This window comes from Vipera ursinii (genome assembly GCF_947247035.1).
Source record: "Vipera ursinii genome assembly, chromosome: Z".
Lineage (NCBI taxonomy): Eukaryota > Metazoa > Chordata > Lepidosauria > Squamata > Viperidae > Vipera > Vipera ursinii.
In genome coordinates, this window is record NC_139517.1 from 12,849,164 (window position 1) to 12,866,474 (window position 17,311).

At 47.4% G+C, this 17,311-nt stretch overlaps 1 protein-coding gene across 2 annotated transcripts in view; it reads right to left on the reverse strand.

The window, feature by feature from the left end:
* Positions 1–11,972: 11,972 nt before the first annotated feature.
* Positions 11,973–17,311, reverse strand: part of SRCAP (Snf2 related CREBBP activator protein) — a 38,429-nt gene continuing 33,090 nt past the window's right edge. For both annotated transcript variants that reach the window (XM_083378466.1, XM_083378467.1), the window contains one exon: positions 11,973–16,972. In XM_083378466.1, coding sequence (XP_083234592.1) covers positions 13,226–16,972 — 3,747 coding nt within the window. In that variant the 3' untranslated portion in view covers positions 11,973–13,225. The remainder of the gene's footprint in view (positions 16,973–17,311) is intronic.

The following is a 17,311-nucleotide window of genomic DNA, read 5'->3' on the forward strand; positions in this document are numbered from 1 at the left end:
CAGAAACCAGGTCTGCAGAAATGCAGATGTGATAATCTTGTCGGAAAGATTGGAGCCAGGAAGCTGGGATTAGAAAAAGATCCTTAGAATCAACAATCCCTCATACCGAATAATCCAAGAGCCCCAGGGAAGTAGGATATGACCTTTGGGACATAATAGGATTAACCCACCACCATCAAAATACCACAAAGGCACACTCAGATTCAAGTCAAAGTACATGACACAAGAAATACAAAGCCTCAAAGAGGAAGAACTCCAAACAAAAGCCCAAGAAGGTATAAAAACCCACCACCCACAGCCACATGTGGTCAGTTTTTCCCAGAGCCATCTTTCTGTCTGGCTCTCCTCTTCAATAAACCACAACCTTCTTTCTAAAACAGTCTCCATTTTGTTTATTCCCAGCTTGGACTGGACCCCGATGAAGATTTTTCTTTCAACAGTACAAAGGGGGGTTGGGGTTGGGGTTCCTTCTGCTCAGATCAGATGGTTAGGATTGATGCTAATTATAACTTCATGCCACAATAATTCAAGTCATCTGTGTGCCAAATAATATGACTTCCTTTTTCCAAACTCAACCACTTTCACTGTCAGGGGATTTCTATAATAGGTATATATATTTTTTCCAGCAGGAAAGCACATTTCATGAAACAGAAATACAAATATTTCAGTCAAGTATAGGTGCTTCTGGGAATCCGCATTATATGGCAATCCTGGCTAGGAGTGATGGGAAGGGTAGTCCAACATCTGGAACACATCAAATGGAGAAGGATGATAACAGATGAAATCAGCTAGGCTTCTTACATCAAGGAGAACAAGTCCTTTTACATTCTCTGTAGGAAAACAAACTTGATGTCCACCATGTTAAATAGCGGGTTCTTTGGTGCAGGAATGAAGACAAGGTAACTGAGTACAGGGAAACTCATATTTTATTTCGTGCAGAATCTGTACTGGCAAATGGCTGCAACTAGCCACAATATATAGTCTAGCCCCTAGGTGGCAGCCAATAGGTTTGAAGCAACCATTGCCGCCTAGGGATAGCCAATTATAGCACTGGAGACTTGTAGTCTGGGTTACTGGAGAGCCGTTAGCCGTTAGCTGCTCCAGCAACCCACGTGGTATTACTAATGAGCCCAGTACATAACACACCATTTTTCCCCTTCATGAAGCCAGCTCAACAAAGGAAGTGCCATCACAAAAAAAACACTTCAGTGCCAACTGAAGAAACCACAGTAGTCAACAAGGATTCTGGAAGTCCAAAGTCACCGATCGACGTGGCTCATCATTCTGCTTTAGATACGAGGTAAGACAGGAGGACTAGTAACGTGGGGGTCAGAATAAGAAGGAAAATCCAGACACTGATACTCAGGAAAGACATAAAGCGAGACTTCCGAGCCCAGTGAAGTGCTGCATTCTGGGAATGGGCCTTTTGCTTCTCATTAGCCTAAAGACGCAAAGAACAGCTTTGTTATTCACTCTGGATGTAGAATAAGGACACCAGAAAGCATGAATTTTAAGGGGCAAATAATTTCTTAGCCTATCTTTTCATACATTGTATATACATCACCTGCTGAAATGCTCAACATAGGTCTCAGAATTCTTGCCTTCTCTTCCCTAGCGAATTGCCATGTTTGTAAAACACACTGAATCACAAACGGTCCATTCACACGTCAGCTGAGCATGCTGGGTCAGAGCCTATGCTTAGTTTATGACTCCTTGTATCATCAGAAACAAAACACTGGATTCAGTCAGGCCATTTTCACTCAGTAAACCATGGGTGACCATGTCATGCAGATGTCCTTGGCCTGTATTTCTGCATATCGATCCTAAATCAAGAGTCCAGATAAACACACAAAGCTAAATAGGGCAAGGGCCTTCTTTTTTTCCTCAGGTAAGACATCAAAATATGAGGTTGAAGGTTTGTTCTCCAAGCTTGTGGGTTGGTTTCGTTACCAAGCTAGGTAACATCTTCAGCAGCCTTTGAGGCAGAGGCCCCCGACCTTTTGGGCACCAGGGACCGGTTCCACGGAGAGAGGTTTTTCCGCGGACCGGAGGGTGCGTGGTTTTGTCTGCTGCCTGCATCCCGCAGATGGGGCTTTGCTTGTTTGTGTGGACCGGTTGCTGGCATGCCGTGGCCCAGTACTGGTCCACAGACCGGGGATTGGGGACCCCCTGTGTCAAATGATTATCTTCTGATGGGGTCAGGTGTGAGTCATCAGAGAGAGGCTTGTGATGGGTCTTATTTCAGGTCAGGGTTGTTGGAAGTTGTGACACCTGACCCATCACAAGGCCTTCACTTGACACACACCATATACCTGAAGCCCTTATAAACAGAGGGGCGCTGACACACACATCCACTACACTCCGCTGAAGACGTTACCTAGCCCGGGTTGCAGGATGAGGGTGATGGTTCGTTGTCCGAGCTTGTGGGTTGGTTTCCGAACGTTTCGTTAACGAAACGTTCGGAAACCAACCCACAAGCTCGGACAACGAACCATCACCCTCATCCTGCACCCGGGCTACAGATATTCACCACTATTGCAAACATCAAACTAAGCTCCCATCTTGTTGTTGGGAATGTTTGCAAGGCTAGCTCTAAAGATTTGCATGCTACCCACTCCCTAGCTTTAAAGTCAATGCCTCTGAGGCTTTCCATCTGCTTCCACCTGGCAAAGAGGCTGGTGTGGACTTTACAAACACCTGAGCCCAGCCAGAACTTTCCTTCCTTGCAGGTATTGCAGGAGAGCAGTGTTGGCTTAATGTGGGGGGGGAAAAAAACCCTAGAACAGGGCTTTTCAACCAGTAGTACGGATACCACCTGTGGTACATTGGCACCTGGCAGGCGGTATGCGACCATCCTAGACAAGTGGTAGCGGGGGAGGGGAATGAGCTGAACCGGTGGCAGCACCGCACAAGCCTGAGCGAGAGATGGCTGGAGATGCAGGGCTGTCAGGGCTCAGCGGAAGCCCCAGGATCAGCTCCAGGCTCCAGCTGGAGCTCGGCGCCGATCCTGGCGCTTTTGCTGAGCCCAGAAGCAGCGCCGATCAGCTGGAATGTTGCAGCGTTTCCAGGGTCTTGTGATTTACATTCAGATGCTTGGCAACTGATTCATATTTATGACGGTCACAGTGTCCCAGGATCATGTGAAGTGACCAAAACCTGCTGCAACCACCCAGCAGATGGGGGGAATAAAAACCAAACATACCCACCCCCGCTGCCAATCCTCAACAGAAACGCTCACAACAATGGAAACCTCGGACAGGAGGAAGAGCGCCGCCGGGCGGGCAGGCAGGTGTCTTGCTCGGCTGTGGCTTGGGGGGGGCACTTTTTTCAGTGCCATTGTAACTTCGAACAGTCACTAAGCAAACTGTTGTAAGTCGAGGACTACCTGTACTTCATCACTTTTTTCCTTTTTTTTTTTTGGTCATCAGGTTTTTGACCCCTTGCTAGGCGCCTGGTGGTACTCGGATGCTGCCATATCCTAAAAGTGGTACAATGGGTGAAAAGGTTGAAAAGCCCTGAACTAGAAAGACCCAGGTAGCGCCTTCTTCAACTCACCAAGTTGATTAAAAGGCCCTAAGCTTCTGCAAGCTGCTCAAGTAAAACGGGCAGGTTACAACCTTTTAAGTCAACTTGAATTGTGAGGGTGGGCAATGTGTTTGGATGTTGTTATGCCAAGAAAATCTAGTTTTATCCAATGTATCCAGGTTGGGGCTAAGACTAATGAAGGATTTCAGTGGGGGTGAGCGAAGGAGGGGTAACTAGGTTGGCTAGCCGGATGCAGATCAAATATGAGACCCATTACGCCTTGCCTGCAAAGAATTAGATTTTTCATTAAAAATTTAAAATTAAATTCTGTTTAAAGAAAATAGCATTACAGGTCAAATGTAAACATAGTAACACAGAATCGTAGGGCCGGAAGGGACCTTGGAGGTCTTCTAGCCCAACCCCCTGCCCTTATAACCTCCCGGATAAATGCAGCCTTTTCTTGCCGTTCCATTGATTAATGGTTCTCTCACTATCAGAAAATTTCCCCTTACTTCTGGGTTACTTGTTTCTCTCTCTGATAGGTTTCTCTTCCCAGACTATGAACTAATAAAAACAAGTCAACCTGACCTTCCAACAAAGTACAATTTCCCCTCTTATCATGGATGAACATAAAAAATTAGCGAGATTGGAACTCCAGGGAGGTGTTAGCAGACTGAATGGCCACTGAGCATTTGAGAGAACAAATATACCTGTCCCAGGATAATGTTGCAGGATCCAATCTCGGTCGGTCACTGGGACCCGAGGTTTTGTCTTCCGAGCTTTCGGACTCATCCTGCAGCCCCGATCCTCAGGGAATTTCTCTCTAGACACACAACTAAGTTGCTGAAGAAAAGTCAAAAAGCAAAGAAGTTCCCTGCAGATTTGGCTCCAAAAGCTTGTAAGACAAAACCTCGGGTCCCGATTACAGACCCATATTGGATCATAATAATCATAATCATCATCATCATCATACCTAGGATGCTGGCAGCAACCCATGTCAACCATCAGCGCCAGACAGTTTGAATGTTCAGTTGACTGAGGTTCATGTTTAATGAATAAAAGATGATGATGATAACAATAATGATGATGAGAATGATGATGATGATGATGCCACCAAAAGTGCCGGGAAAGAAAAGATGAGTCTTTTTTGGGGCTGACCAAATTCTGACTGATTGACTGTTGAAGGATGTAATAAGAAACTGGGTGAAAGAGAATTACTTTGAAGGAACCACCCAAAGTCACTTAGGCCAGATGGGTGGTGTAGAAATTTAATAAATACTTAAATAAACCACATAGAGGAAGCAGCCAGATGAAGTAGCGTTTTGTCATGGGTTCCACTTGTGAATTGCTAAAAGCAAGGCTGATTTTTGGTTTCCTCCTGCCTGGAGGATCACTTTAGCCGTTGTCTTCCTGCCGTAAAAAAAAGCAAGGCTGTTGGGCTCCATTGTGAACTCTTGTGAAATGACAATGTGGCTGGATGCACTCCCGTAACACCCCTGAAGTTGCACATTGTAGGGGCAGGATCAGTGTCGGCACAAATCTTTTACAGGGATTATAAACTTCCCCATAGTTTTACACGGAATCTTGTCCCCTGCAATTGATTCTGTTTGCTCCATTGATCAATTCTGAATAAGCCTTTAAGCTATGTTAGGACAAAATCAAGAGTCTTTAAAAATTCACCCCTTTCCTTATTTCCTTAAAAAAGGAAAAAAACCACGAGTTAAACTTAAGATTATGCAGGATACTCGTGAGAGAGGTGACCTTAAATTGCCTAATTTTAAATTATATTATGAAGCTGCTGCATTAGTAGGAATAAGTGACTGGATTAATTTGACGCAAGGGAGGTTATTAAATCTTGAGGGCCACGATTTGTTGTTTGGCTGGCATGCATATTTGTTGTATGATAAGAAGGTAGACAACGTGTTTAGGGTGCATATTTTAAGACAGGCATTGCTGAGAGTTTGGAAGAAGTATAGACATAAGTTAAGTTGCAAGATACCATTGTGGGCAATTCCAAAACACGCAATAGAAAATATACATGCTGGCTTCAAACATGATGTGACTACGTACAAGGAGATCCTCAGTTTGGAAAGAAATGTTTGGTGTTTGAAATCATATAGCCTCTTGCGAGAAGAGAAGGTTGTTCAAAATTGGTTTCAATATACTCAGTTACGGGCCAGGTGGAAAGAAGACCAGAAAAATGGATTTACAATGACTGATGAAAATTTGATTAAGCAAATTAGAAATCAGGGACCAGCACATATCAAACGGATATATCTTGCATTGATAGAGATTGACTCAGAAACAGAGCTTGTTAAGGATTGTATGATAAAATGGGCCCAAAACATCCAGGAAGCCATCACAATGGACACGTGGGAAAAGATTTGGGTGAGGAACGTAAAATTTACTCAAGCTCAAAATCTAAGAGAGAACTTTTACAAAATGTTTTATAGATGGCATTTAGATCCTAAAAAGCTTGCAAGTATGTATCCGAATTATCAGCCTAAATGTTGGAGGTGTGGTGATGAAGATGCAACATATTTTCACATATGGTGGACATGTAAGAAGGTTAAGGCTTTTTGGATAAAAGTCTGGTGGAATATGCAGAAGATTTTTAAACAGAGGATAAAGTTTTGTCCGCAACTTTTTTTGTTGGGAATAATTGCAGACGCTACAGTTGTGGACATTAAGTTGATGTTGAACTTAATTACGGCGGCAAGACTTTTGATAGGCCAATATTGGAAGAAAGAGGAACTGCCGACCATAGAGGAGTGGACTTTAAAGGTTTCCGACCTGGCAGAGATGGCGAAGATTTCGGCCTATTTGAAAGATCATTCGCAAGAACGCTATATTATGGAATGGAGAAAATGGATTGAGTTTATCCAGAATAAGTATAGGGTTAAGAAGTTTTATGTAGCATTTGAATAAGTCTTCTTTCGTCTTTTTTTCTTTTCTTATCTTAGTTTCTTTTTATACATATTCAATATTATTAAGGCTTGTTTTATCCTATATAAGCTAGAGAGTGATGGATTTTAGAGTTTATAGTTGTTAGTATATGATTGTTTATGATTGCTTTTTATATATATACCTTGTATTTAGCTCTGGGAAGTCCGGGGGGGGGGGAGGGGGGGAGGTAGGGAGGGGGGAGGAGGGAGGGGGAAGGGGGGATTCTTAAAGGAAAATTGTATTTTAAAACTTTTCAATAAAAAAAAAAATTCACCCCTTTCTTCTAGCATTAGCTTTTTTTACAGCCCACTTCATGACAGGACCTGGATACCATCCTTACAGGAATGTGGACCCATGCTTTTTTGAACCTTACAAGCCCATGGGATGTAACGGGCTTTCCTCAGTTCTGAAATTTGACACTTTGGCAAAATATTGACCAAGCTCTGCTGCCTTGAAAGTAGCATGGGAATTTTAATGAGCATCAGCTCTGGGATGGTTATTTTCCACATCTGTTTGAGGAATATTTTCTCCGCTGTCCAAACCCCACTCCATTGTTCTCAGTTGTTGAGAATTCCACAAGCCATTCTAGGTACCTTGTGAAAATCTTCAGCTTTGGGAAATGGAATACAATCCACTCCTTTTTCCTTTGAGTACAATTAGGTCTACTAGATGAAGGTATTAGCTGTGTGTTTAGCCATTACCCTTAGCAAGAAGACCTTAAGAACGAAAGCCCTTTTTTCTCTAGGTGCCACTAGAGCAGGGATAGGCAACCTTGGCTCTTTCATGACTCGTGGACTTCAACTCCCAGAATTCCTGAACCAGCATGGCTCAGGTTGGAAATCTCTCCATTTCTCCTCAGCATAGCTGGCTCAGGAATTCTGAGAGTTGAAGTCCATGAGTCATAAAAGAGCCAAGGTTGCCTACCCCTGCACTAGAGACACACCATAGGTAATTTATTTGGAGGTATACAGGCTTTTCTTCTCTCTGGTAATGATGGGAACCAGGGACAAAAGTGATGAGAAGATTAAAAAGGTAAAGGTTCCCCCGCACGTGCGTGCTAGTCGTTTCCGACGCTAGGGGCCGGTGCTCATCTCCGTTTCAAAGCCGAAGAGCCAGCGCTTGTCCAAGGACGTCTCCGTGTTCATGTGGCCGGCATGACTAGACGCCAAAGGCGCACGAAACGCTGTTACCTTCCCACCGTAGTGGTCCCTATTTTTCTACTTGCATTTTTTACATGCTTTCGAACTGCTAGGTTGGCAGAAGCTGGGACGAGTAACAGGCGCTCACTCTGTTATGCGGCACTTGGGATTCGACCCGCCAAACTGCCGACCTTCTGATCGACAAGCTCAGCGTCAGATTACATTGGCCTAGATTCTAAATACTTCCTTTTTTTGGATCAGTTGATATCTTTGGGAAGGAAAAATCATACTATTAGTTAACAAGAGAGAAGAAGGGTATATATTTCTTTTCTTAATATCCAGGAATTATTTTCACAAAGAAAATTGGACTCAGTGTTGTTCCCTTTCTTGTTCAGGGAACACAGAAAAGCAGACATTAATTTGATCACCACCTTCCCAGCCAACTCCTTTCGAAATGGGGTGCCACTCACCTTGACTGCATAGATCAGAGCCAGGACCCCAATGCACGAACAGCCACAGATGATGCTAGCTATGGCCAGATTGCGTAATCTGCGCACATTCAAAGCAGGGGATTTGCCACTCGCCAAGGTGTCCGGGGCTACCATCCCTCTGCTCTCCCCTTCATTGTGGACCCCCATTTCTTCATCCATGACTAAAGGACACACAACCAGGTTGCTGAAGAAAAGTCAAAAAAGGCTAGAGAGAAGTTCCGTGAGGATGGGCTCTAGCAAGGGGTCTCAAAGCTTGGAAGACAAAACCTCGGGTCCCGGTGACCGACCCAGATGGGATCCTGCGATATTATCCTGGGACACGTATATATTCGCCTTCATTTGTACAAGTCAAAAAGCTAGTCTCTTTTGCTGTCTCGGTGATTCACATTAACTATCAGGATACTAGGAAGCATCAGGATACTAGTCCAAGGTTGTGAGTCTAATTTCAGAGGCCAGAAGTGTGTGAATGTCTTCCATTTCCTTTGAGAGACCCGATTTCCAACTCTGTGTCCTGCTCTGGCATGCGGAAGAATCCCATCCTCTTGGTGTCAAGTCTTCTTTGAGCCAAGCTCTTGCGTCTTGAGTTGAGTCTGGCTAAATTGTCGTAAGAGATAAGGCAGAACGCTGCCAGAAGGACACCTTTTTCACAAATGGAATGTACGAGCTCAAGATTAGAGAGCTTTTTGACCTGGTCATTCATTCAGCTCTTGTGAAGGTAAGGAAGAGAGGAACAGAAGAAAAAAGAAACATCTTTTGAGAAAAGACTCACATCCGGCAGCAGGATTCCTGTTTACTATTCCTCTGAACACCTTTTTCCTGGTTTTCTCCGACTGTTATGTACTCACACGCCCACCAGTTTCGCCTATCTTGGGTTGGGTTCCTACTGCTTTCTCCATGAAGTCATGTTTGAATCATTCGTTGAGCTCATGGCCTTTTTTTTTCCTTTTTCTTCTTCTTCCCCTTTTCCCAGTCTGCCTTCTGGGTGCTGTTTTGATAGGAAATGGTCCAACTGAAAAGCTCTCAGGTTATGCAGAAAGCTGAGCAAGACGGACTTATATAGGCTGCCCTGAACTGCTGAGATTGATTGGTGGAGCCTGACAGATAAGACAGGGAATATTCTGAGCGATACCTTCTAGGCAGGGTGTGACAGTGAAGAGGAAATCAAGTGATCTAAGGAACAGCAGCTGGCTTGCACACAAGCTAGCTTAGTAATAACAATGGCAATTGTGCTTAAGCTTATATACCACTTCGTAGTGCTTTATTTACAGTCCACATATTGCCCCCAACCATCTGGGTTCTTGTTTTACCATCCTTGGAAGGAGAGGAGGCTTGAGTCGGCGAGGATCGAACTCCTGACAGCGAGCTGAATTAACCTGCGATAATGCATTTCTAATCACTGCGCCACAGGGGTTACAATGCAGTATTGCAGGCTAACTCTGCCCACAGCCTGGAGTTCGATCCTGAAGGGCCTCAAGGTTGACGGAGTCTTTTCTCCTTCCAAGGTTGGTAAAATGAGGATCCAGATTGTTGTGGGGTGTGCGTGCGCAATATGCTGACATTGTAAACTGCCCAGAGTGCTATCAAGGTAAGGTAAAGGTTCCCCCGCACGTGTGCTAGTCGTTTCTGACTCTAGGGGCCGGTGCTCATCTCCGTTTCAAAGCCGAAGAGCCAGCGCTTGTCCGAGGACGTCTCTGTGGTCATGTGGCCGGCATGACTAGACGCCAAAGGCACACGGAACGCTGTTACCTTCCCACCGTAGTGGTACCTATTTTTCTACTTGCATTTTTAGGTGCTTTCATACTGCTAGGTGGGCAGAAGCTGGGACAAGTAACAGGTGCCCAATCTGCTACGCAGCACTCGGGATTTGACCCACCAAACTGCCGACCTTCTGATCGACAAGCTCAGTGTCCTAACCCACTGAGCCACCGCATCCCTCATGGAACGTACCTTATGGAACGGTATGGAAGTGCTATTAATGGACGTCCCTTTGCTAGTTCTCATCTTTCAGTGTTTATCAACGAAGTGTTCCATTTGCTTCAACTTACCTTACTGCAGATATGCTCAAATTGAAGTTCAGGTTGAAGAAGAGAGAGAACTGAGCCAGGATTTTTTTTGTTTTCTTTCTGGTTCCTTTCTTTTTAGCCTGGGATTTCTTCCTCCTTGGACAGTGCCGCAAGCAGATTCCAATTCCATTTAACGACCCCTTATTAGGGACCCTTCTTTTCAGGCGAGGTCAATGAGATGAAACAGGAAAGTAGCTGCAGCTTAGAAACATCAAGTCCAGATCAGGACACACCTCAGCTGCAGCCGTGGGGCAGCACACACCAGGTTTTGTCAAGTGATGCCAGCAGACTGAGGAACAAGTTTGCCCGCATTCCTAAACTAGCAACTGCAAAGCACCAAGTATTTATTGGTTCCTTTTAGGGCATATTACAAGTTTGGTTGCTATTGGGTTAATTTGTTGCCTGGCACGCCTGGTTGCTAGTGCAAAGGAGTTATTTTCTCCCTGTTCCTTCCTGTCTAGATCAGCCTTTTCCAATCGGCTGCCCTCACCTGAGCTGGAATTACCATTCCGTCCCCGTCCCCCCCGCCCCAACCACCACTGTCTCGATCCATACCGAAATATTCCCCGTTTTGGTATACAGTAATGGGAACGGCAAATCTGCAGCGTTCAAATAACGGACTACAACTCCCAGGATCACCGCCCTCGGTCCTGCTAGGATCACAGAATCACGGCAGCAGGGCCCCCCTCCTCCCCCCCCCATCATCTCTGAGAAACGACCACCGAGGCCGCTTAAAAGAACTGAACAAAGAATTCACTTTTTGTGGCGGCTTGTTCCACTGGGTGACAGCTTGCGAGTTCCCAACATCTCCCTCACTTCACGTCGAGTTTAACTGATCCTGCCTCGTGGGACAAGAGAGGAAATCTGTTCTTTCTCCCATGGGCCAACCCTCGGGAGGTCTCTCCCTGTGGTTGTCTCTTCTCTAGGCTAGATGGGCTTCTTGCCCGATTTAGCATTTGATACCCTTTTACCCAAAAGGCGAATGTGTTCCACCCCAGTCACGCCTGCCAGCGGAGAGAAGTCAGCTGTTTTGGCTGAGTGGAGACGGGCAGAATTTTTCTTCTCGGAAACGGTTTCCTGCTTCGACGCAAGAACTAATCCAGCGTTTAAAAAAAAATAGCATCTTCCTGTGGACAATGCTTCTGAGCGAACTAGGTGGACAAAGGGTGGCGCGGACGTACCATCACAACAAGCAGAAGAGTTGATTTTGCTTCTGGCTTTTCTGTCTCCCAGAATTATTTATTTAGTACATTTATATCCCGTCACGATCTCTTTTACGTCGTCTTGGTAGCAGGAAATAAATGCACTAAAAGGTTAGTTTACAATGAAAATGCTGTCACGATAACAGACTATGAAATCGGATACAACGTTCACAATCTTGCACTTCTATCCCCAGATAATACTTTATAAAAGTTTGGCTATTTCCTAATCAACTCAAGATATAATTCGCTACCGTTCTTAGCACAATCTTTACTTTTCAACTGCAGGTGCACTAATATAATGGGTTTGGCCACCAAAGCAGACTGCGTATCTTGCTGAAGCTATGGTCTGAAATGGGCAAGGAACTGGGGCAAATAAGAAATTCCAGTTTGCCCAACTGAGTATGACAACAAATGAAACCCTATGCTACAGAGATCAGGTAAATATGCTGAATTTGAGCATGTCGGCATGTGGAGAAACACCAACCCGCAGCTCTCTTAACACAACACGACCCACCGTGCCCAAGCAAGCTGTTTAACCAAAGAGATGGAGACACAGAAAATAAAAACCTTTTTTTAAAAAAAAATCCACAAACCCATGTGTGTGTGTTTTCCCCCCTTTTAACACTTTATTCATAGCATTATTCTGAAGAAAGATTACATCGGTCTTCTGTACAAGTTCTGAACATGCTTCAGTAGGAAAGACAGCTCCATGGGAACACTTCCCCCCTCCACCCCAACTGCAACCCATCCCCAAATCCAGAGAACTGCTGCCACACACACACACCCCTAAAACCCACTGCAGTGAGGGAGGGGACGGAAAGTTGTGCTCCCCTATACAAAATAACCTTTGCATAGTTTATGTTCAAAAGAATCTATTTTACAATGAGAGCTGTACACAAAGAGGAGTGGAAGGGGAGAAGGATTTGACCCAACTCATGAGCCCACAAAAAAAAAGTCCCTGGAGCAGTGAGGCTGTGATCGATATCATTTAAAAGGAGGTTATTTTTCTCTGGGTGGTGATGCAGAAAAAGGAGCACATAATCTTATTGGATTGTGTCGCGTAAATCTCCTCTCCCTTGCCCTCCAAGTTGGGGAAATAACTGTCCCATCTCTTCATGCCTCAAAAGGGCCGAAACATGGTGAACGGAATAAGCCGGGAGACAATCAAAAAAAGGGGTCGCCAGAAAAGGGGGGACCTAAGCATTTGGTCACTGTCATTTAAAAACCAACCCAAAGCCGTTAAAAAAAGTAAGAGCTAATCGTGTTTATAAATCAGGAGGGCATCCTTTGCAGGACTTGGGGGTGGGTGGGTGGGAAGAGGACAAAGGAACACCTGGGCCCGAAACATGACACGTGCCTATCAAAAGCCTGGGCTGGACTTCCCAAAAGCGCCGGGGCATTTAATGATAGCAGGTGCCCTGTAGTGTTATTCTAGGGGCAACAACTCTGAAGCTACTCTCCTACTCTCTCTCTCTCTCTCTCTCTGCTCACGGTTAGGAAGTAGCAGAATTCGTTGCAAAGTGCTGGCCCTGCCACTACAACCTGCGGGGTGGAGTGGGGTGGGGTGGGCTACTGAGCTACCCAGCCCCAGCGAGCAATGCCAGCAGGAGTGCCCCTTGCCTGTTCCCAGCAAAGCACCTGGGAATGAAGAGCCATGCTCACCGTCCTCCTCCTTTCAAGTAGTACTCCAACAGTCAAGACTGGAATGCAGGGAGCTCCAGTAGCTGCCCCCACATTAACGGGAGGAACAAGAGCCAAGGGAGGGGAAGGACTAGATCGGTTTACTGTAGGTGCGGGAAGAGAGGTGACGGTCGAGCCATCCCCGCAGAGAAAGACCAGTGGGACCTCTCACGCTCTGGTCACGTCTTGGGCTTGCGGCCTCTGTTACTTTGCGAAGAGGTCACCGGGGCAGTGGAGGAAGGGGTCGTCGGGGAAGAGAGGGCTCCAGGGGCCCCCACAGCCGAAGGAGAGAAAGCAGGGCCCATTTTCCTGGGGGGAATCGGGGACGACCCCGATCGGGTATTCTCAGCAGGCTTCGCGGCGCTGCGGAGGATGCGGTCAGCCGTCCCGCTCTGGTGACCCTGGCCCCTTTTTCGACCGTGGCCCCTGGCTGAGTCATAACACTGGCGCTTCGGCTGCTGGATACACTTATAGCTGATGGATTCCGAGGAAGATCTCAGAGAAGACTCCGACTCTCCGCCCTCTTGCTCAGAGATGCCCTGGGAAGCAGGGGACTTGCTGCTGTTCCTCACCCGCTTGCCCTCCACGGAGCAGCGCCGTTTCCTTCGCTGGGTTTCCCGCTCCAGCGGTGGAACAAGGCAGCCAGGCCGCAGGCGAGTGGAGCGGGCAGGGGTGTCACCGGAAGGCTGCTCCCACGTGCTACTCTCTGCCGATGAAGCCCTCTCGGTGCCTATGTGCTTTGGAGAGGGCTGAACTAGCACCTCGCTGCAAGACTCCGGCTTTTCTTCCCGCTTGAGCAGGGCAAGTCTGGTGAGCGGTCGGGTGTCCTCGCCGTCCGAGGAGCTCTGATTGGCGCTGGGCAACGATGGGCCAAGGTCATCTTTTCTCCTACGCCGTCGTCGCTTGCGGCCAGGAGGAGCCGGGGTGTGCTTCTCCAAAGAAGTCTCCTGGTCAGAGTTGGAGGCTGGAGGTTGGGCCACCTCCACCCGAGGCGAAGACGGGTTCTTTGGGGGACGACCCCTTTTCCGCTTCGGTGGAGAATTTGCTGCCGGGGAGCCGGGGGCACCTTTGGGTAGCGAGCGTGACACGGGGGACAGATAAGGCGGATCTTGCGTCTCCGAGGAAGCTTCTGTGGCAGAGGCCCCTCGAGGGGAAGAAGCTCGAGGTTCACACGCTTCAGTGGACGGTTTGGAAAGCGCTTTAGTGGAAGCGGTTAACAATTCTCGTCCCTTCAAGGCGGAGTTAGAATCCGATCCAGGCTGAGAATGCGGTGAAGTTCGATTCCGTGCTTTAGGGGAGATTTTGGAGATGGCCGCTTTGGGATGCAAGCCTAGCGGCTCGTGAAGCTTCGAGGGGCCCTCTGTTACAGAGACGGCCTCAGGAGATCTCTGTAGCTTCTTTTGCACCTTAGTGGGAAGCTCTACAGTCTGAGGTTTTGCGGATGGGGATAGCAGCACTTCGGAAGCAGGAGACTTGTGAGGCATGACAGGGGATTGCCGAGTCTTAGGGGGCCGGCCACGCCTTCGCTTTTCCACGGGGGAGTCACCGTTCTCACTGCTGTCTGTCTTGCTCTTGGGAGATTCACTCTTGGGAGTGGAGCTCTCGGGCGCCTTCTGCTCTGGGGACGGAGGAGTCCCTGCATGGCCTTCAGGGGTTTTCCTCACTGGCGCTTTTCTTTGGGAAGGGCTGATCTCCAGAGCTGGCTCAGGAAAGGGGCGGAGCAACCCTGGACTCTGCTGATCCGGTGACTTATTCTTGGGAGGACGTCCTCGTTTGCGCTTGACAGGCTCAGAGGACGTATTACCCGGCAGCTCCCCTTTTGAACCGTCATCCTTTTCTTTGGCTGCTGCCCGGCTCTCCAGTTCAATTCTTCGCCGGGCGGGCAAGTCCCGCAGCAGAGGCAAGGCTTTAGCAGAAGGTGGCATTTCTGGCTCTGACAGGCTTTGTGCCGGGGCACTGCCCAGATTCATCACTGCGCTGGGGGTGGAATCCAGCTTGCCAGTGCGATTACGTCGTCGACGAATGAGCTCTTTCTCTTCCACCACCGTGACCAGGCGGCCTGGCAACTTGCGTAAGACTTTGGCGGCAGGGCCATCTGGCGTTTGACAGCTTTGCTGGATTTGCACATCAGCGCTGGTTCGACGGCGTGGAAGTTTGTTCGGTGAAAGGCTGTCATCTGAAGACAAATTTCCTTGAAGGGATGAACTCTCCTGCGAAGAGGCAGAGCTGGGGCAGACTGCTGCGAGCCTGGTCTCCTGGGGCCCCTCCCCATGGTTGTTTTTCCCTACCGCTCCTTGATTCTGAGCGGTTGTTTCATCCAGACTGTTCACTTTGTAGTCAGCGGTTTGAGATATCGGGGATGTACCCCCCAAGGGCAAGATTTCAAGCTGGGGCTCAGTTAGCAAACTTGAAATATGAGAAGGGAGGTCTCCACTTCTCAGAGATTCCTTCAAGCCATTTTGTTCCTTGATACAGGTCAGGGTTTCCAGTTGAAGGAGAGAGCTCGTAGCTGGAGAGTGATCCAAGGAAGTAAACACAGGGGGGTCCATCTTGGGGGCTTCACTGTCCAGCATAAACGATGCTGCACTGCCTGTGGTTTCCCAAGTGGCATCTTTTGTGCTTTTAGAAGAAAAAGGCTCAGATACTACCTTAGCAGCGTCATCGGGAGGTGCTGCGGTCTCTCGAGGAGAGATCTGCCTGGTTGCCTCATCCGCAGAATTGACCGGTTCCCCTTCTGCAGCATTGTAGCTGGTGCTCACATCTGCTCCTTCCATTGGCTTCTGCCCACTCAGCTTTTGCTCCATCACAGGTAAATTTATTTCACCTGTAGCCTCAGACCTGCTCTCAGAAGTTAGTTTTACAGTGCCAAGTGGCACCGGAGTCGTTGCTTTCATTTTATTGCCCGGGATATTCAGCTTCCCGGCATCGGGTAATGTCTGTGTACCCAATAATTTCCCAGTAATCAGGGTGTCTTGTTCTTGGAATGCTGGAACTTCCTTATCCGCAGCAGAATCAACAGGGTGGAAATCCAGGGTTGGTGGACCGAATTGGGAAATTTCTTCTGTTTTTTGCTCTTCTACATCCGCTTTTAAATTAAATGCCTCTCCATCGAGTCCTTTCAAGTGAAATTCTGGAGCCTTTCCCTCCGTCCTTGACACCTCAGACTTAGGTGAGCTACATGTAAGTTTATCTGGCCCAGAGGTTTTTTCAGACTTCTGTAGGCCTAGCCTGGGCCCTTTATCCATGTTGGTATCTGATGCCTGTGGGACACTTCCTGGTAATCTTTCATCAACAACCAGGGTCTCGGTCTTCGATGTGGTACCTCTTAGAATTCTGTCCCCAGCAACTCCAGGATCTGACTTCTGTGGAGTAGCTTGTAGCCATTTATCCACAGCAGATGGGGTGTCTGTTCTATGGAGATTAGCTCTCAAAAACCTGTCACCAGAAGCTTCGCTTCTGTGGGGGGGCATTTTCTGCACCTTCTCCCCACTAGTTAGTCCTTTATTCCATAGCTCTTCCCGCCGGGTCAAAGTTCTACGAGTATTCGGGACAATCTGAGCCCGCTTTTCTTCCCGCACCAGCTCTCTACGCACTGAAGCACTTCTGGTATGCTGGGCTACTTGGGGCAGGTTGTCATCTTCCTCATCTGTCACCATTCGGGAATGCCGGAGATTGGGCAGCCTTGACTGGGAGGATTCCACATCTCCGCCATCCCCATCCTTTGGTGGAAGACGAGTGCTACGCAGTCGTTCGCTCATGCGGGTGCCGGTCCTCTCTGAGCCTGTCCGGCTAGGAATCTTGGCCTTCTTGCTTTTCTTGCTGGAGCCTTCCTCAAGGAGGTAACTCTCATCTTCATCTTCTGGCAGTTTAAAGACCACCTCATCCTTAGCCTGGTCAATATCTTTGCGGGCAGCTTCCACCTGTTCCTGGAATAACAGAGAAATCAGATAAGGAGGAACCAAAGGGGGAATCATCACTAGCTTGGCAAGGATTCTGGCCCTGTGAGCTACTCAAAGGTATCTGAAAAATAAGACTCTTAACCCATTTTTCCCCTTCTCAATAGGACTAAATGCTAAATATCCTCATCATAACTGGAGACAGCCCTGCTTTTTAACATATACATGATGTGCTGATTGTCCTCTCCATGAAAGGTTGGGAGACCAGAAAAATGGGACTCTCAACAGCCTGGAAGATGGTTGCTTTACGGCTATTTTAAAGAAGTTGAATCAGACTGAGGAACTGACCCAACATTTAACATAAGATTT